General features: G+C 34.6%; 2 protein-coding genes across 4 annotated transcripts in view; both read right to left on the bottom strand.

Moving 5' to 3' along the window:
- Window positions 1-9,594, bottom strand: part of LOC104594966 (uncharacterized) — a 33,818-nt gene extending 24,224 nt beyond the window's left edge. For 2 of the 3 annotated variants that reach the window (XM_088900759.1, XM_088900758.1), the window contains exons 1-3: window positions 9,455-9,594; window positions 5,052-6,034; window positions 4,716-4,877 (exon numbers count right to left, since the gene is read on the bottom strand). In XM_088900759.1, coding sequence (XP_088756885.1) covers window positions 4,716-4,877; window positions 5,052-5,663 — 774 coding nt within the window. In that variant the 5' untranslated portion in view covers window positions 5,664-6,034; window positions 9,455-9,594. The remainder of the gene's footprint in view (window positions 1-4,715; window positions 4,878-5,051; window positions 6,035-9,454) is intronic. The other variant, XM_088900760.1, reaches the window with a different exon arrangement.
- A 5,027-nt stretch (window positions 9,595-14,621) lies between these two features.
- Window positions 14,622-21,718, bottom strand: LOC148801108 (uncharacterized). Its single transcript, XM_088900763.1, has 3 exons — window positions 19,574-21,718; window positions 16,136-16,747; window positions 14,622-15,260 (listed from the first exon to the last, which is right to left on the bottom strand). Exons 2-3 carry the CDS (start codon window positions 16,362-16,364, stop codon window positions 15,049-15,051), a joined length of 441 nt encoding a protein of 146 aa, XP_088756889.1. The 5' UTR covers window positions 16,365-16,747; window positions 19,574-21,718; the 3' UTR covers window positions 14,622-15,048.
- Between the last annotated feature and the right edge of the window lie 39 nt (window positions 21,719-21,757).

Below are 21,757 nucleotides of genomic sequence, written 5' to 3' on the forward strand. Positions count from 1 at the left end.
CAGGGACATGGAAGAAAGATGAGTATGAGGAACCATCTTTTGCGTTAACAAACCAAAGAAAGCTATCTGAAACACTCTTCTCCAAAAGATTCCATGAATTTCCAAGAGAAATGGGGCCACAACAGAGAGCCAGATACAGGAACATTTCTCAATCAGGAGACAGAAGGAAAGAAAAGAAAAAAGAAATCAAATCTTCCAAAATGCAGATTATATATATTCATTATGGAAGAAGAGAAAAATGGAAAGAATGGGCTTCCATGCACAGAGAAAAAAATAAACTGGATTGATTATTTTCACAGTGAACCAAAGCACATAGGGAAAAAAAATAAACTGGCAGATAATGATCAGTGTTAACCTACTCCAAGGGAGATACTGAACCAATTAGGTGCAACTGTATTCTAGCACGCATGCTCGAAGGGAACAACTAATGTTGAAGCAAATTATTTCAGAGTCTCTGAGAGTGATCTATCCATTCTTATCCCCTGTAACTTTAATAGTTAGTTCTTTTATATGAGTTCTCATGCATTCAGCATACATGAGCATGACTGGACAAGCTAACTACTCATTTTCTTTCAACTCCAACTTGAAGGCAGCAAACAGCAAAGAGAATATGAAGAAAAGCTTATTATATATATATATATATATATATATATATATATATATAAAAAAAAAAGAATATACAGACAAGAGGAGGAAAGCAAGCTTATTATAATCTGAAAATTAAAAAAATAATAATAATAATAATAAAGGAATGGTCATAAGAAGGATTATCGTTGAGCCAAACGCGATGAAACCTGATTCAATTATCACTGGACGATGCAAGTTGTATAAAACAGAATGCAAATCAAGAGAGGAGAAAGAAACAAACCCTGATCACAGAAAATGGCAACCGATAATGGATGAGGCAGAGCAGAAGGTTCCAACTTCCAACGCCAACAAAACCCAGACACAGACACAATAGTCCTTTCAGAACCAAGTTGCCTTCAAACTTGTGGATGGAGGAGGAAACGTTCGCTCCCACTTCCCGATGTAATTATACCTGCTGACAACGCGGCACTGCAGTAGTGCTATTCTCTTATCGCTATCGCTACTTCCCAAAGAGTCGTCTAGTTTTAATTTAGTACTTCTCACCTCACTCAACGAGATTGTACTCCTCTGCGGGCTTTGGTAAAAGTAGTTCTACAAAAGTACTCTGCACTGATAATGCCATCCAAACATTAATTTTGATTATATATTATTGGATAGATTAGTTTTAAAATTAATTTTTTGTTCATTTAAAACTAATTTTTTTTTACATTATTAATTTTATTAATAAATTTATAATAATATTTAGTTTTATTAATTTTTTACTAAGCTTTATTATTTTATATTAGAACTTTCAATGTTACTATTTTTATGATTTCAAAGTTAATATTTTTAAATATATATGTATTATTTATATTTATTATAATTTTAATTTATTTATTTTATCGTTATTTTAAATGCAATTTTAATGAATATTAAATTATAAAAATTAGTTTCAGAATTAATAATTTCTTGCTACTAATTTTTTTTGTTTTATTAATAAACCTGTATTGATTAGAATTAAAACAGACTAAAGCTAACTAACAATGACCATGGGCAGAGCAAAGTCAGCCATAGGTTGGGCTTAGCACATGTATTATGGTCCAAGCTTGGTCTCGACTTGGTTCTAAGCCAAAAAACATAAGCTCCTACCCAGGCCTACACGGACCTAGGCTAGGCCTGAATAGGGTCCAGCTTAATTCAAGTCTATGAATTCTTTATATAAAATAGTGAATATATATTATTTTATATATTATATATCATATAATATATACATAAAAATTATCTTATACATTTTCTAATATAAAAATATCATAAATTATATGTATAAGTATGTATAAATAATATAAATATGTCTAAGCGATGCAAGGCTTATGGCCCGACTTGAAGTGTTGAGCCCTAGCCAAGCCTTAGAGTTGGGGGTGAGCAAATGGATAGGTTCTACCCGGAAGGCCGGAACCAAACGGAACCAACCTTGAATTGGCCTTGAACCAGCCCTATCCAATCTGTTATATGGTAGGGTCTGGTTTCAAATTCTTGGAATAGACCCCAGGTCCATTCCAGGGTCTAGGGGTTTACTCTGTCTGAATCAACCTTGGTTAGCCTTGGAATTGAACTTGCCTTGAAATATGCCCCAAAAGTTTTTTAAAGATATGAAGATTTATTTAAACCCAAGCACTCATGGTTACAAAAGCCATGGTCTCACTTTGCCATTGACTTACTTAAGCAATTTGATAATTTGTTTTCATTTTAATATTTGAATGTATATACTAAATAATGTAAAAGGTAACATTTACAAAATTTAAATTATAATGACAAATTCTGAACCATATATTAATATATTATGATAATTTACATATTAAATTACTCAATTTATAAGATAACATAAGTTTTAAACTATATATTATCATTATTGAATATTAAGTTTTTAAAGGACATGTTTCTTTTTTCTTTTTTTTCTTTCTTTTTTTTTTTTTGAAGGGGGAGAGTAAAGAAAGAACAGGTTCCACAAGTAGACCAGAACCGACCTTGGAACCAACATTCATAGAGTAGGTTCTAGTTCCAAAAACCTGGAGCTGACCCTTGTAAGGTAGGTTTCCAAGTTTTGCTATGGAATCGAACCGAACCAACCCATACTCACCCCTACTTACAGTTGGTTGTGTTAATACAGGGCCATGCTGAAAATGATCAACCCTGACTTATTAAAGAGGAGTTAATAAGTTAACTTATTAATAATTAAATTAATAAGTGTAACTTATTAATAATACTTGACTTGATTATATATGGGTAATAAATTATCCTTATACTACAAAAATTAATTATTACTGCCCTTTAATGCACAATATAAGGACATTTTGAAAAAAAAAAATACCCACCTATCACACAAAACCCGAAAAAATGAGACAAGAACTTGCTAAGTATATTGTACATGCAAAACAACCATTTATGTTAGTTGAAGATCCAAAACCAGAAAAATGGTTGCGTAATTCTGTAAACCCACAATATAAAAAAGTTTTTAGGAATACTATAAGAACTGAAGCTTTAAAATTCTTTTATTCATATAAACAAAATTTAATTTCTTTGTTAGTAAATCTTAATTCTAAAGTTGCAATTAATTCGGATGTTTGGACATCCAAATTTAATACTAGTTATATTTGTGTTACCAGCCATTTCAGTGATGAAAATTGGCTTTTGAATAAAAGAATTTTAAGTTTTACTAGGCTTAAATGACTACATAGTGGCCCAACAGATGGTTCGTTTTAAGTTTGACTTTCTGGTTCGAATAGATGGCCCATTTTGATTGAAAAAATAAGAAATAATTAAAATAAGAAAAACAGCCAAAAACCATTAAACAGGTTGAACGGGTCAACAGTTCGACCACCCAGGTCAGTGAATTGTTGACCAAATCAACAGTTTTTGGCCAGGGGCCAGTTTGAGGATGGCTAAACGATTCCCAGGCCAAACGATCCAACCATCCAGGTCAACGACAGTTCAAAAACACTGCTCACATCTGGGTAACTGGGTTGAAAGTTGAAACGCGCTAACATAACTTGCCTGTACATCTAAAGACTTGTTTTCTTTACTGTTGCTGGTATTTCCCAGGAAGTAGGAATTCGTCTAGGATAAACTACCGATGATCTAGGGCGTTCTCATGGAAACCCAGAACCTGAATAATTGGGTCAGGTTTGTTCGTTTCTGTTGAGTGAGTCTACCCGACCCATTGACGGCCCTAAAACTAATAAGATGAAGTGCCTACCATAGCTAGTCTAAGTAGTAAATGCAGACGCTCTTTAAACAAATTCAAATAGGAGACAAAGAGCTTACTAAGTATGCAAAACTAGCATTTCATCCCCATTCTCACTGTAATTGTATCATCCATCAAAAAACAGATCACCCTTATAACATCACATTCAGCACATGGTTATATTGTTGTAACTTCTTTCCTGCTATTACTACATATCAACATGGATGGTCCTGATCTGCTTAATTATGTCAGGGTGGAAGTATCGGGATGGTTTCTATTACATATGCTTAATTGATCACATATGATCTTTATCTTCTTCATTCTAAGAAGTCCTCTTCATTTTCTAGCATGTCCTGATCTTCTGGCAAGTTCTCTTCATCTTCTGGCCAGTCTACCCAGTCATATGTATTCCCGCCCATTCAGCTACTTTCAGTGGTCGTTTCTTATGAGGAAATAAGTCAGGCCACCATGACTCATCACTAGATAAGATTCTATCATAATGAACTCCATGTTCCAGGATTTTGAAGTCGACCATAGTTGTACTTGAAGCTCTTGGAAAACTAATTAGCATTTGGGATATCTTCGTTTGCCTCTCTAAATCTTCAGATAATTCAGGATTAGCAACAATTGCCATATGATTCAGGTTTCCTGCATTTCCAAGTAAAAACTTCACAAGTTCAAGTTCAAGTTCATTATCTCTTCCTCCAAAGCACTTGATTTTAACAATCTTCAGATGAACAAGACAGAACAAGCCCAAACTATTTGGTTCCCAGCGCTCTTGGTCATCATACACATGCCACCACTAAGGTTATTGCATGATATTAATTAGAAAACAAGGAAATCCATAGATTGCTTAAATTAAGTAGCTTTAAGTAAATGTGGTTCCTTGTTCAATAATTTTACTTACATGATCAATTTTTATCTGAAGATATTCAAGTTTAGGAGACGGCTGGAGAAGGTGGGCAACAGCCATAAGATGGATATTGCGGTAACCAGTAGTCAGTTCCAAACGTTTAAGATTATCAAATGCAGGCAATTGATCATACAAATCAGGAACCGCAGAGACAATCTGCATGGTAAATAGTCATATCAAAAGACTCATAAAACCATAGGTATCAAAAAAGGTATCTATGAACTTTTCTCAACAAATCAATTGTTGAAGTATGATAGATTTTCAACATCTAATCAAATTAAAAAGAGAACTACAGAGTAGATAACACTAGGAGAAGAAATGAGATTGTACCTCAATGATGTCAACTTTGTTCTGCCCAAACTCAGCTTGCAGCTTAATACAAGCATCAACCAGAGATGAAGTGTTCTCTACTAAATAATCTCGGGCAATGTAATATTTGTACTTGATTGATACAAGACTTCGACTAGAAACCTTGATCTTAGACCACCTTAAATATCCATTACCACCCCCTCTAAGTGACAGACTCTTGAGCTTGGGAGAAGAAATATTCAAGACCCCAAATGTCTTCATGTCGCAACATATCATGACCAAACTTTCAAGGGCTGGGCAGTTGGAAAAGAATTCATCCGTTGACTTTCCATCCAAAAATATAACTGAAATAAGATTCATGCTCTTAAGAACAGGAAGAAAAATTGAAGATGTAAGGCTGAGAACAGAGTTATCCAAATTCAATGTCAACACTGCTAGTGATTCAGAGGCAAAAAAGCAGTAGGGAAGCTTGATTTCTACTGCAGGAGAGATGAAGAGACTAAGCTCTTTAACTTTACGATTTATTACAGCACGGATCCATGTACGGGATGCATCACAGTCACCACATGGAAGACGGAGTCTATATAAATTAAGAGAATTGTGGGAAACAAGTACCTTATCCACAAAATCCATATATTTACATATTAAGTCATCATTGATTCCTCCATCATAAAACCGATCATCATCAAAGTCCACATTGGAAATGTAACACCACAAGCGTTACCATCTCCTTGACAAGATGCTAGTCCTTGCAGCATATCTGGTAGGAAGAAAGGAGAGAATGTGATGAAGAATTGATACAAGCAGACCACTTATTCTCTCACATCCCTCACCTACATTCCCTGTATCAAAGAGCTTCTGCTTTTCAACTTCTAATTCATGTTGTTCACCAGATTCCATGACTTCGTTGATAATTCTAGAAGATGAATATGACCAAAAGATTTCCTGGTTGTAGTCAAAAAGGACAGTGAAAATGCTTTTTCCTGAGGAAGAAAAATCAGTACCTGTGGAAGGAAAGGAAAAAAAATAAAGTAAAGCTCTGTTTATTCCATTACAAATAGAAAGAAAAACCCTGGTTAATCCATTGAAATAGTCAAATCACCCAGGTTATGGAAGTACTCCAAAGTCAAATAAACAAATATTAACAGTTCATTTACAAGTGTGAACTCAATACTTTTTTTGTATGAAATCTTACAATATATTTTACCCTTCCTAGCACTGCTCATATAACCAAAGAACCACTGCTCATATAACCAAACACCTCACCTTGATATAAGACAATTCTGATGCCAAATTGATGCAGGGCAGGTTCACTCAAGATAGGCTTATAGAACCAAGGATTGAAGTATCAGTATCGGGTATCAGACAACTTGGATACGGATACAGATACGGATACGTTTTGTTAACGCATGGATATAGATGAAAGATATAAAAATACATGGATACACTAGAAAAATACATACAAATTTCATAAATACATCAATTACACTAACTTTAAGGTCAAAATAACCACAAATAAGGTATAAATGCATAAGAAATGTATATTTTAATGGTATATAAAGAAATATATTACAATAAATATAATGGAATGTATAGATATCATACAATTTTGTTGATAACCCAACAATCAGGAGTCCAAGACTCGTATTATATAAATCTTTACAAATTAACACATGCATAAAACCATTATTATGTTATATTCTATTTAAGTCCAAGAAACAAAACATATACAATTATTATATTTTAATTAATATATCAATTATTTTTTATTTTACTATTTTTACTTTTCAACATTAATAAAAAAAATCAACTAAATATTAAATTTTGAAATGTTTGATAAGCAATATATTTCTTTTTGTAAATAATAAATTTTATTATAAAATGTAAATTAAAATATCAATTGATAATTTATAAAATATATAATCTTAACATAAAATATTTCATATCTATATACTAAAATTTTTAAAATACATTTCATACACAAATTCATAATTTTTAATTACTAAAATAAGTATTCTATTATTAACACTTTTATTTCAATAATTTTTTTGAAATAAAAAATCATTTTTATATAAATTTAAATTAGTGTATTTGATAGATTCAATATAATATTGCATGCTTGAATATTTTGTGTATTTGATAGATCAACATTCCACCTAGAATGTGAAACATTGTAATTTGGATTAGAAATAGACTTCTAGGAAGTGACCAAATTTGGTAGGGTTTCAAGAACATTTACTCAAAAGGACAAAAAATATGCTTTGAGAAAATAGCCAAATTTTCGAAATTAGGGTTCTAGGTGGAATTTTGAATTGAAAGGGCATTCAAAGGTAGTTTGACACATAATATCAAAAACTACTGAAAGGGGAAATTCTACACATCAGGAAACAAATTAAACATCATACCGGAACAAAACATTAGAGCTTTATGGATGTTAAATGCTATTGAGATCAATCAGAGAATATTCTACTGCACCTTTACATAATCTTCCTCATCTTGGGTGTGGCCATTACCCAATGTTGGTCCCAGCTATCTGGGGTTTCTGAAGGGGTAGACACTAGACAGGATACAGTCCTAACCTTCGGCATTTTTTGCACAAAGTGGTTGCTCTCAGACTCAGACCCACGTTCTCACACTTGTCAGCCCTAGATTTTGCCATTACAAGCTAAAAATCAAAAAAGGGCCTGAACATTCTTCACACGTGGCTGCCACTATGCACAAGAAAGGGAAAAAGAAAATATTCCCAAACAATTACTGTAGCCCAAGTCTTCTGGAGCATCTATTAGGTATATTTTTCCTGTAATAAGTCTCCCAACAAAAAGCCCTGTCTTTAGGGGGAGGAGAGAAGAGAGTTTAGTCCTAGCCAAAACCTAATTGAATGCAAAATTCTAAAAGTTAATCACAGTATTGTCAACTGCCAGGGGCATGGAAGAATGATGAACATGAGATTTGGGTTAACAAACCAAAGAAAGCTATCTGAACCATTAGAGTGAAGAGAAACATATTTACTTGTAATAATTCATGATTAGGCAACCCTCTTCTCGAATAGGCTCCAAATAGTACCAGGAGAAATGAGGCTACAACAGAGAATCAGAAACAGGAATAGACAGAATAGACAGGGATAGGTTGACCCCCACCAAAGTCTTCCAGATTATGAATTTATGGAAAAAGAGAAAATGGAAAGAATGGACTTCCATGGACAAACCAAGTCTTTTAGCATGTAAGTCCATATTTACTTGAGAACCTTCTTCCCAAGTTCTCCCTGCTATTTACTCTCCAATACCATTTTCCAATTGAAGAGATGATCCTTTCTGAACTCCCTGAATTTCCACAAAAAAACTATTGTGTTTCTGAAATTGGTGGATTGTTTTCATAGTGGACTCAAGCACAGGTCAAAAATAAACTGGCAGATATCAATTAATGTTATCCTACTCGGCTACTCCAAAAGATATATTGTACAAATTCAGTGCAACCATATTCCGATATGCACGAAAGGAACGCCTAGTGTTGAAGCTAAATATTTCAAAGCCTTTGACAGTGATCTATCCTTTTCATAGCCGCCATAGCTTTAATCATTTTGTATGAACTCTCTCAACTGGACAAACATGGCTAGAGTACAACTGTGTTCATGACAGGTTATCTTTGGGATCCTTAACCATGTGATTTGTTTCTTTTATGGTCAGCACGATATCCATTCACCCATCAAATATGAATCACTTGGCAAGCTAAGTACTTATATATATATATAAACAAGCATATTTTAAAAACAATATGCAGACGAGAGAAAGGCAAGTTCCTTTCTTTACTTCTTTTGAAAAGGGTCTTCATATTAAGACCCAATTTCTCTTATAGTCTGAAAAAAATAAAAAATAAAAAAAACGAGATAAATTGCCCCAAGTATAGAACTTTACAAGTTTGTAGGTCAACATAACCATGGTTTCAATACCGCCAATGTGAAAATAATCAAATCCTGTTTTTCAAGGACGTTCAAGAAATGTTCATTTTTTCATGTATTTTCTCTATTCTCCTGACACTTGAGTTTATTTCTAGTATTGATTAATTAATCTCTTCCATAGGTTCAAGAATTAAATTTGATCAGTGCATCTTCTAAAGCACGGTTGAGAAAACTTAAACTTCCAGAAACAAAATTGTGATAAATCCATCAAGTATATTCAAGTTTCAAATGACTTCTTTTCTAAGAAAAATTAGGGGGGATCATGTCGCATGAGTGGTTTTTGTAAGAGAATAACATAGTAAAAGAAATGAACAAAGAAGCAGAAACACTAAACAAAACCCACATTCTTAAACCTCATGAGAAGGGTTATCGTAGAGCAAAACTCGATCAAACCTCATTCAGGATTCACACGGGGCGATGCAAGTTCAATCAAACAAAATTCAAAGCAAAATGGAAGAAGGAATCTAACCTTCATCACAAAAATGGCAACCAAAAATGGATGAGGCTGCATGCAGCAGGTTCCAAAACCAACACAACCAAGGTTACGAAACCCACACCCAGTGGCTCCGTTTCAAATAAAAAACCCAGTTAGTTTTGTTTATATTTTAGGTTAAATTACAGGCAGGTAATTCGCAATTTGGGTTAGCGACGGATAGGTACCTGAACTTTCCTGGAACTTCCAAAAATATACATCGCAGTTTACTGTTCCGTCATTTATTCGCAGCATGTGAAGTTACTCAATACTAAAAATTCTTAACATTTTTTTTGGTAGAATAATTCTAGGCATTTGAATTTGAAAGTTCAAATTAATAATAATAATAATAATAATAATAATAAAATAGATTAAAAGAAGTTATTTTTGTTATTGCATGGGATCTCCTACCCACACCTATTCACATGAGATTGCAGTGACACATGAGAACATCTCATGTTCTTACTGTATTACATGCATGTTGAGATATTCTCAATGCATGCTGAGATATTCCCAATACACGGAAACAATGTTTTGTGGGTAGGATAACTCGAGTCTGAATGGTTATATAATTATTGTTGTTGCGTGAAATAGAACTAGACATGTGCTTAAAATATATAAGTCATTTCAGTAATTTCATTGTACATTACAACATGGGTGATCCGTTAAGACAATGGACCAAGGTGTCTATTTCTATGAGTTTGGGGACTTCATGTGTCATATTTGAAAGTTTAGGACACCTATTTATCACTATCCCAAAATGTTTATTTGACCCTTGGATTGGTGTTGTCTAGCACCTTAGGCATCCCATATTTATTAAGAAAATTATTATTTTTTTAAAAAATAGAATTCTAATTTAATTATAGAAAGACATATTTAGTGTAAGCACATGTATTATCCATGTATGAAAGTAAAAAAGAAATTTGTGGTTTAACTTTTATGATCTACACCTGAACCAAGGCATGTATTTGCTTTAAATATTATAAATTCAGATAATATGTTGATATATACATGCCATATATATATAATATTATTTACCATAAGAAGAAAATATACCATATATTTATACCAAAAATCATACCCATCTTATATTTTATACCAAAAATCGTGGATCCAAAAGAAACCATCCCACTTTAGACCCATAGGACTTCGTAATGTATCCTATAAAATAATTTTTAAAGTCCTAGCCAATAGAAGTAAACCCCTCCTTCCCTTCCTAGTTGCTCCAAACCAATCGATATTCATTCTAGGAAGGCAGATCACAGATAACATCATTTTAGCAAGGGAAATTCCACACTTCGTGAAACAAAAAAAAAAAAAAAAAAAACCCTAAAAGTAAAAAGGGGTGGATTGCCATTAAAGATGATTGAGAAATGCCTAATAACAACAACCTTCTCCATATTGTTAAATGGTCAATGCTCTGACAAATTTACAACTACTTGCTTGTTATTGGAATGTAGGTTACACCTAGTTTGTTCCATTAGGCTAAAGCAAATAATTCCTTGCAACGAATTCAAATTGCTCATGGGGCTCTAGCCATCACACACCTAATCTTTGTGGATGATTGTTTCATCTTTTGGAAGACTAATATCTTGTCACCAGTAGGTTGTACCACACTTGTACAAGTAGTGGCCCAACACATTTTTCAATACCAGATGCAAGTGAACCTGCTACCAAGTATGATCACCAAGGAATTGGAATGGGCTAAATGTGACTTCTGGTAGAGAGGTAGCTCTCATGCCCAAAGCCTGTGAACAATGAAACTGGAAGATAATTGCCCTTCCAAAATTCATGGGTGGTCTTGGCATTAGAAGAGATAATGCCATGAACAAGCTGGCACTCTTCATCAAGTAGCTCTTTGGTGCCTCTTTCACAATCAGCAGAGCCTTTGTTTGAGGGTGATAAGAATGACATACCTCAAAAATAAATCTATTTTCTTAGCTAAGGCAAATTCATCTAACTCACCATGGTGGAGAGTTCTTTTAGGTCCCATTTGGTTCGTGGGAATAGGGGTCTAGAATTGGAATTGCAATGGACTTTTTCGATTCCAACTGTTTGATTGGGCAGAATCGAAATTCCATTCTCATTCCTGTTGGAATGGCATTCTCCCATTTGAGGGAATGGCCATTCCCTTCTTCTCCCATTGGGAATGAAATCCCATTCCTGATGACTCCCATTCCCATTTCTGTCTTAACCAAACAGACTATGGGAATGGACCATTTCGATTCCTCCACTAGGTCGAGGAAAGTCACCATAGTGGATGCAACAATCACTTGTAAAAGAAATACAACAACTGAGGGATTTTTTGAAAAATGTAAAGTGATGCATGCTAATAGAGAACAAAATGTAATGGCTCATATAACAACCCAAAGAGCCCGCTTACAAAACCATGTACATGCCACTGTTGAACCACCTTCTTGGCTCGGGGATTATTTTTTTGAACCTAGGAAAGAAGGGCATCATAATATGGCTCTTTAATGAATTTCCTTAAATGACTTGTTTGGTCACATGAGGCATCCTGATTCATCTTCACCAGGGGTGCTCAAAAAAAACCAAGAAATTGAACTGAAATATGTGATTAACTGAATTGATCAGTTTGCTATTTTTGAAAAGCCGAAGGACTGGTTCAGTTTTTGGTTAACTTAGAAAAAAAATATTTGTTAATCCAATCGATATATTATATATAATTATCTATTTATAATATATAATATATTATTTATTATTTATTATTTATTATTTATGATATAATATATTTATATATTTATTTATAATATATATTATAAATATAAAAAATAAAAATTGAAACACTGAACTAGTCAAAAATCGAAACCATGGTGATATTAATTCAATTTCAATTCGGGGAACTACAAGGTGGTACCACTTCAGTTTCAAAAAAGAGCCCATGATTTGATTAACCAAACTGTGAACACCCCTACTCTTCATAGAATTGGTCCCCATATAACACTTTGAGTCTTGCATTGTGAACCTCCTTGTGAATAAAAACATACAAGTATAAAGATGTTCCTTATGTGCGGTTACAAAGGTTGTAAGGTGAGTGTGCTGACCAATTCTATGAGGAGGAAATGTGATCTTGTCTTAGACGTATCTAGTTCCTTGGTTGAGAGGTATCGTCTTGAGTATATATGTGGTTGCTTTCTGTATTTTCCTATCTTTTCTTCTAAACCAAACACTACCTAAAAGAGAATTCACATGGAGGTCAAACCTAGGGGTACAACTTGGCGGGCTCTAATTGGGCTTTTTGTCAAAATTTGAATGGGCTTGTCTCGATGCTCCAAGGAAGAGTGAAGAAAATATAACATAACAAATAAAATAAGGGAAAATGGTAAGAGGAAAACTTAGACAATGGTATATTAGATATAAATACTATTACCCCTACCTTAAAGGTTGAATAGTCAAAAAAATACGCCCTCCTTAATCTCATCTGTTATGCTAAGAAGGAAGATTAGCAAGTTTATGATAATTACAAAGACCCCGGTATTGTGGAGTCAGTGAAATTATCCCCTTGAACTTTCACTTACAATAAAGACCCCTTGAATTTTTACTTTGTATAAAATATCCTTACGTGTTAAGTCAGATGATGGAATGCATTAAATTACCAAAATGTTCACCTGAATTTTTCTCATTTCTTTTTTTGCCCTTTTCTCTTAAACTCCGATGCACCCAAAAAGACATATTTTCTCCAGACAAAACCAAATAAATTAACAATAATCATTTCACTGAAATAGGAAAACAAGATTCTTTAAATTCTTGTTTCATTTTCTTGACATAAATGCCTCTCTTCATCTTAAAATATAAAAATTATCCCTTCCTTTCTTTAAGAAAACAAGAAAAATGAAACAAAACCTTAAATGTACATCTATCAGAAAGAAACCTCTACCATTTCATCTAAATCTGGAATCCAGCTAGAAATTTGTAAGGATCTATTGGAGCAACCAAGAGGAATTCAATATCATATTTAGAAAACTAATTAAATCATAAATTGTTCAAATAAATACGTAAAGGGTAGTTTGAAGATTAAACAACTAAATTACGGTGGTTTTCATAACTTCATTTTTATCATTTTTATTAGATATGACTAATGATAAGTTTTAATAGAGAAAATTAAAAAATAAGAGGATTTTTATGAGGAGGCATATTTGTACATCGAGATTTATAAGACTTTCTGATGCGAGATTAAGGTAGTTGTTTTAAAAGCTTTATTTTTATTTTGCTAAATTTATTTTTAATATTTCACATGTGTGAAGAAGAGAAGGGGAGGCCTTACCAAGCTTGTAGTGAGAGACCCTTGGCCTCTACATATTCCTCTCTCCGTTGTATATGTAGATTGATTCCAAGCACTATCTATTAATATTTAAAACTAAACAACAAGTTCATATAAGATTAGATGTCTAATGTCTAATGTCTTGTACTATTAAAAATAGATTAACCAATTAATTTGGCTAGCTCATTCCTAACCAAAATATTCTATATATTAGATTAGAAAATATTAATTTGAAGTACTATTTCTCTTCAAATTTACACTAATCCAATATTCTATATAATAGACTAGAAAAATAATTTATCGCAAATAAATATAATGGTTAGAGAAAAAAAGAATCATGGATATGTTTATAAAAAGCATAAACTATTTAAGTAATCCATATTTTTTTCAATTTCAAATAATACATAGATTAAAATAATTAAATAAAACAAATATATAGCTAGATTAATCTATATTATATATAAAAACTAATCAAGACCCAAGACACATGTAATGCATAGGCATCGTAAAAATTGAAGCATATGGAACCTAAATAGATAAAATGAGATCATCCAAAAGGTCCTTAAAATAGATCCAATAGGTGATCAAATGATAGAAAGCATATTAAGATGATTTGATCATATGCATAGAAGACAATTTACAAGTTAAAGGGGTTATAAGGATTAGGGGTAGACAAAAAAAGGACATGAATTAAAATAATAGGAAATGATTTAAGTACTCACAATTTAACAATGGACATGGCATGGTGAAACATAATTCATGTAGTCAATCCCATGTTGTTGGATAAGGCTTGGATGATGATCAAAATTCATCTACATGATTTCTCATTTAAAAATAAAAATATCAAATATAAGGCAACTTAAACTCAGCTCACAGCCAATTCAATATTGTATTTTTTTTTTATTAAAAACTGAAACTAATCATATTGGGCATTTTGACACCAACTTGTACATTGCCCGAGTCACTTTTAGTACCAAAAAAATGCAGTTTTATGTTAGAAAAAACTGAAACAAAAGAAAGAAAAACACTAGTGTTGTAGAGAGATTCCAAAATGACTACACACCACTCCCACCTTTGCGTTTGGAATCAATGTAAATCGCCATCAGTGTAAAAGTACACCGATAATGTTTTATACTTAATCATAAAACTCCACTCCATCCAAACTTACACAAACTGAACTAGAGTGGAATTTTTAGCCGATCATAATTACACTCTCCTTCCAAAAGATAAACAAAATAACCGATGTAAACGTTTACACCGATTCCAAACGTAGCTTATATATTTCAAATCAGTCGAAAAGTGGGATTCTTCAAATATGGACGCTAGAGTTTAGACTACAAAGCTTTTTTTTCATCTCCTGAAATTTTCTCAAGCATGCTCTAGCTCTCTCCATGACAGCCTCCACCCTATCCATCGATTGCTCCTCCACCTCCAGCCTTGTGGATTTTCGATTCCTTTGAAATTTTGTCCCAATCTCATCACCTCTCTTCCTCTTCCTCTCCCTCTCGTTTGATGACGAAGCTGTTATCACAAACATATTTACACCCAAATAAATATAAATTAATAATGATATATAATACCAAAAAGACAAGAAAAATGATCAACGGTTTAAGATGATCCCACCATGTCTGTGGGCCCTGGATCACAACTAAAGAAGTTACGGAACATGGACATACCACTTTTGACCTTATGTTTGTTTGCAACACAATTTCATATGTATGTACTGTTACAAATACATGCGAGTGCAATCAAATGTAAATTCTTATTCATTTTTGTTTTGGGTTTTACCTTGTACTTCGGCTTGGTTTGTTGGTAGTGTAATTTCATTTGCTCTGGTGCAAAAGCATGGAAAAGTAACTTTTGATTTACTTTATTTCTTTGCATTATAAATAAAAAAAAAAGTGGAACGAAACCTGAAGCAAAATCAAAACTGAAGACTGAAGCAAGGTAAAGTGAAACCCAAATCCAAAGAAAAATGTTGACCCAAATTTAACCAGAATTTGTATTTTTTTTTCTCATTCTCACTCTCATGCATTTGTACTATTGCAAACAAATGGAGCATTCAGGTTTTATCTTACTTCTTTCATTTGCACGCAATCAAATTAAATAAAATAAATTTCTTTGGGTAGAAAAACACTTCAAAATTTGAAACCTAAACGAAAAAAAAAAAAAAAATTGCTTTCAATTTATATACACTACACCCCCATACTTTTTGCACCGGTACAAATGAAAACATAAAAGTCAGTAAAACGGACACATCCAGTGCAAAATCTCGTCAATCTGAAGTCTGAATACCATTGTTAACTTTTAACAATCCGTTAGTCGATTTCATTATACGGATTGAACGGTCAAGATTCATTATGAGACGGACAAAAAATGGAGTGGTGTGTACCTACCTTGTGTAGTTACAGAAGATGGGGATGAGGACGCGGAGTTCCGAGACGGGACGATATTTCGCGGGAGATACCGAGAGGGGGAGGAGGAGTAGGAAAACTTATCGGATTCTTGGGCGATGAAGGACTGTAGCTCGAGCTTGAGATAGTCGAACCGGTCCGGGTGCTGAGCTTCCAATATCTGCAACTCCTCCTTTGCTTGCTCTATTATCCATGACCACTCCAACGCCATTTGACCTCCCAAACCCAAGCTTCACGCTGTAGGCGCAGGATAGCAACCCAAAACTCAAAACTCTGTATAAATTAATACTCCGCCAGATCTCTCGGCATAAAGCTTAGGTTAGGATAGCCGAATCCTCTGCATTCAATTAGTACTCATCAGATTCCGCCATTGTTGTACGGTCTTGGAGCTTACTCGAAGCCGCAAGTCGCACGCTCTCGGCCACGCACAAACAAACCTCTGATTCTGAAGACTGAAAGGACCTTATACGGCTCCATTGCTATGATGAGGCGGATGGGATTTTCTAATGTACAGCTCAAAACTCGAAAGTTTGAAAATCGAGTGATGCATGCTTCCATCTTGATTTCTTTAGCACGGACCCACCGTCGTCAACACTGTACAAAGCGATGGCATGGCCCCACATGTTGATGAGCAGACAGGATAAGCAGTCAGCAGTCACAACTTACAAGCAGTATTAGATTAGATGGTGGAGACTGGAGAGGAAGGGAGGAAGAAGAAAAAGACATTTAAAAATGAATCCAAATCCATGTTTCAGATGCACGGCTGAAACGTGCTGTGAGATCGGTGTGAGGAGCCGATCCGATCTCTGTGTGTGTATATGTATCTGCCTTTCGAAATATTAAATGCGAAGAAACTAGAGAGAGAAAGCAAGAGGGATTTGTGTAAAACGAGGCGTGGGTACTTCAGCATGTTGCCTGGGGAATAATGCAGAGGGAGAGGGGGAGGCACTGAATCTTCTCTTCCGGTTTCAAGGAAAGGATGTCTCCACCCTCCACTTCCCAATTCCCTCCTTTAAAATTAAAATTAAATATTAAATTTGGATTCCTTCTTCTGGATAAATGGCAGGTTAGTATGCTGTGGTTTGGGGTAGTTTCATTTTACTACCCAAACTTTTAAACTGAAGGGCGGCTCCTCAGTTGGTACGTTAGTTGTTAGCTGCTTCTCGGGTGTAAACGGGGATTTCATTTCCGCAACCATCCACTCTGGAGAGGGGGATATTAGTGTGGTTGGGAGTGTCAATGCTCTGGTTTCGGGTTGTACCCTTTAAATCAAAATCAAAGAATTTATTGGATTAGATTGGGCCTGGTCCATTTATATTAGATTGGGTCAAACTGAACAAATATTCAATCCATTTCCGTATTGAATTGGACCAGTCCAAAGTGTTTATCAGATTAGATTGGACCATGGAAATTGAGCCAAAATTATCTGTCAAAGAGTACAGTTATTTTGCGAACGAGCTCTCAAAATAGTGTGTGTATACATAGGGGCAAAACAGTTTAAAAATACATAAAAAGGGTAATTTTGGTATTATAAAATGTTTAACTGATGGAAAATGACCCGTTTGGAAGGAGTACAAATGCAATTATGTATAGCATAAATACGTACAAAATATAAGATTTTGCACTTTACATATTACATTCGAAAATTCAGAGTACCCAAGTGTTACTACCCCCCAAATACAGGATAACTATTGTAATTTACCCTTCTTTTTACACAATTGGGTTCATTGAAAGCTCATACCCAATAAGCATTTGTTTTCCTGCTATATCCCTATATATCATCATTGCCATCAACATCATCATCTAAACCTTATCCCTACTTTATGGAACCAATTTCCTATATATCTATAAACCCAGTAAGTTAATAACTAGTTAGTTAATATATCAACTATTTTTCCTGAGGATGCAATCGGTCTAAATAATATGATGAATGTGAGTTCTGCAATCAAGTATCAGTCTTCTGTCTTAGCCCCCCCCCCCCCCCCCCCCCCAAAAAAAAAAAAAAAAAATGTGTTAGTAACTAGTAATGTCCTTGATTGTTCAGCCAATCAAATTTGGTTTGGTAGAAAAGTAGCCACACAAATTCCTCTCACAACCTGTATTTTAAGCCCAAAATTAATACCACAAGCACAGAATAAGGCAACCCCCCACCCCACCCTCAATGTTTTAACACTACTCAAAGATGGGGTTCAGGATTGAGGTGATCACTTGGGTATTTCAACAAGTGGCCAGTTCAGAGGGTCTCCTAGACTCCTACTTGGTGGATCACATGGATCAGCTACATCATCCTTCTACAAGGCACAATGGCAGGTCATACTGGGAAGCTCCCTACTTCACCCGATTCAAGTAACTTATTTCCTTCATACATTGTCTATAACATCCATAATGTCCTCTTCCAAATTGAAATCATATTAGAGTGATCTGAACTAAACAGGTAGTAAGGAATTCTCGATCTCAATCTGGATCCATGTAATCAGTGGATTATTTGTGCAAAATCCATTGACACAGTAATGGACTTGTACGTACCTATTGCAATGGCAAAAAAAAATGGTTTCGTTTTTTTCTTTAGTATCGGACCGTTTCGGGTATGTATCAGCTGATACAACCTAAAACGGGCTGATACATATTATGTATCAGTCAATTTTAAATTCCCTCTTTTTTTTAAATTTAATTCATCTCTTTTCTCTTTTTTATTAATATCAATTTTAATTAAGCCTTTAAATTTGAGACGCCACTAAATACTAATATTATTTAATTAAATACTCATTTGAGTTACCTTTAATTAAGGCATTTAATATGTCATTAAATGCTATTTAAGTCAAATAACTTGTTATTAAATTGTATACATAATAAATAGGGTAAATCTCTTAAATTACCTCTACTATTTGTGAAATTGACTAACGGTACCCTTACTGTTTGAATATTGTCTAACGCTATCCCTATTGTTACTGACAATTGACTAGCTCTACCCCTATCGTTAATGCTCTATCATGATCTATGCACAGGTGACCCCACATGACTTATAAATTTTTTTCAAAACCTAATATTACCCTCATCCCCTTCATCCTCTCTCTCCCCTTCATTTTCATGTTGGGTTCACGCACAGTAACAGGACATGACACCGAGCTCGTGGTGTCGTTCTTTTCCTCCCCCTCCATCGGGTAAAGGCTCTAAGAAAACATGGGTTTACGTGGTTGTTGGAGTTGCAGCCAGTTTATTTGTGCTTATTGCTGTCTTGGCCGTTGTTTATTATGTTGTCTTACGAAGAAGAAGTCAGAGACGCCCAATTGATTCTGTTACTGTCACCGATTCATTCAAGAAACCCCTCAAAGGTAAGTCAGAGGAAGAATCTGAGGAGTTTCTTAACAGTATATCTAAGATTGCTCAGTCCCTTAAAGTTTAAAAATATGGAGAACTTACCCGGATGAAAATGGATTGATGGAGAACTACGATCTGCAATGGAGAACTTACCCGGCTGAAAATGGATCGACTCCAGTGAAATTGGCGTGGTCTCCGGCAACACCCTTGCAGCCAATGAAATTGATGAATTGGATTGCTATATATAATTTACCCGAAAAGAAATGCTGAAAATGGATGGAAATAGATGGTGGCTCACATTCCATACTTCCATATGATGCGGTCCATTCACAAGGCACCTTCAAATTAGTGTTGCATTATATTATACGCATTAGAAAGATGGGAATAAAAAGGAACAAGAGGGCACTCAACGTTGATCACTTGCAATGAGGCAATGAGCCAGGAGGGAATACAAAACGTAAAATGTGATTATAAGTTGTAACTCTGAAATACAGCATAGACATTTGAAGATCAGTAAAATTGAGAAGAGCTAATCCTGAAAATTAAAGCTAAGACCCCATTTCCTACGAAAACTAGTTAATCTAACATTTATGTATGGTTCTTGCTGAAATTCTACCCAAATAGGGTGTTTCTTAGTTCCAAATTCAATGATGTAGCTAAGATTTTCGATAGGGACTTCTCAATCTCATCCATCCCAGGCCGATTGGCTGGATTCTTCCTTAGGCAGTTCTAAGTCAATCTGACCATGAGCAGAGCAAGATCAAATGGATAATTGGCTTGCAGAGATGGATCTACAAACCCTTTTAACTTTTCAACTGCGTTTTACCCATCGAGCATGGCTAGTAAAGCATCTGATTTGGCTTTTCAGACTACCCATCTAGGTCTGAAACCAGTTGATGAGAACACGGTTAAGTTTTTAATTTTTGGGTTTGCATTTAAGTTGGAGACCATTTCAATCCATCTCCAAAACATCATTTCGTTTCCTTCAATTGGGTTTTATTTTGAGGAATAGTGGAGGGCAAATTCGACACTTAAATTCTTTCCAATAGCACTTAACTAATAAATGACTTCACAAAAATATTAACTTATAAATATATATATATATATATATATACACACATTTTAGTTCTATTATTTTTCAACAATTACTAGTTATATCCCGATACTTTATATAAATCATTAAAAAATGGTTTTTATATTTAAATAAATTCGTTATAATCACATAAAACTCATTTTTATTGTTTATATTTTTTTAAGGATTTTTTTAGATTTTCTAGTGTATCCCTGCATATCTTGATTTTTCGTTCATATCTATGCGTTTCCAAAGTATATCTCGATACATCTCTTAAAATTACCTTTCCGATACACCTTGTGTTTCCAATACTTTGAACCTTAACCTCATTGAGTGTATCCCTTGCACGGCCCTGATTAAGAACTAATATATCCACCAAGGTTCCTCGTGGGCACACAATCGCTCATAGAGACATTGCACGGACCGGCATTGCACAAGACGCATGAAAAGGAAACTTTACACGTAAATCTTGCCTAATTGAACTACCCCATTGGCCAAGCACACGAGTGTATTCACAAAAGCCAACAGTTACTCACACATCATTGGCACAATCCCTTGTTAGCACATAAGCAGCATTTCCTATGAACCTGAAAAAATCACACACGAACTCCGACCATGCACAATCAGGTCATGATCCAATGTCACTCACACTGATGGAGCCATTCAACGGATAGACACATGACCCATACACGCAAAAGGCTTAACCTGACCGCACAGGCCCAGACATCGCAAGAATTTCTTCTCATACAAGAGCTTACCCCGTGACATGTGGCACTCAAAGTCTTCTAAGTTTCATCCTACAAGGAAATCATTTCAATTCACACCTTTAAAGGTGAATCTCAATTTCAGAGGATGATCAAGTTTCATTCTATTTCTACGAGGAAACCTTTTTCTAGATTTCGTAGAGAACAGTTGGACCGCCGTCTCTACTTGCAAGAAAATAGGTCCAAAAATCCACCATTGTTTTCCTGCATCAATTCAAATGCCCAAAACGACTGCTTGCATTTTGGTTACCAAACAAAATGGGCGCAAATGAGTCTCATAATCCAGTCCCCATCATCTACACCGGTGCGGGATTGATTTCCACCGTACATATTTGCATTTACACCACCCAACGCAGCCCAAATATCAAATGAGTTCTGAGTGCTATCCAATTGCACCAAGCAGAGCATGATACCCATACATAACAGCGTGACCGGCGCCACAATACTTGA

The sequence above is a fragment of the Nelumbo nucifera genome, chromosome 3 (assembly GCF_055504915.1).
Source record: "Nelumbo nucifera cultivar China Antique chromosome 3, China Antique-T2T, whole genome shotgun sequence".
Taxonomy (NCBI): domain Eukaryota; kingdom Viridiplantae; phylum Streptophyta; class Magnoliopsida; order Proteales; family Nelumbonaceae; genus Nelumbo; species Nelumbo nucifera.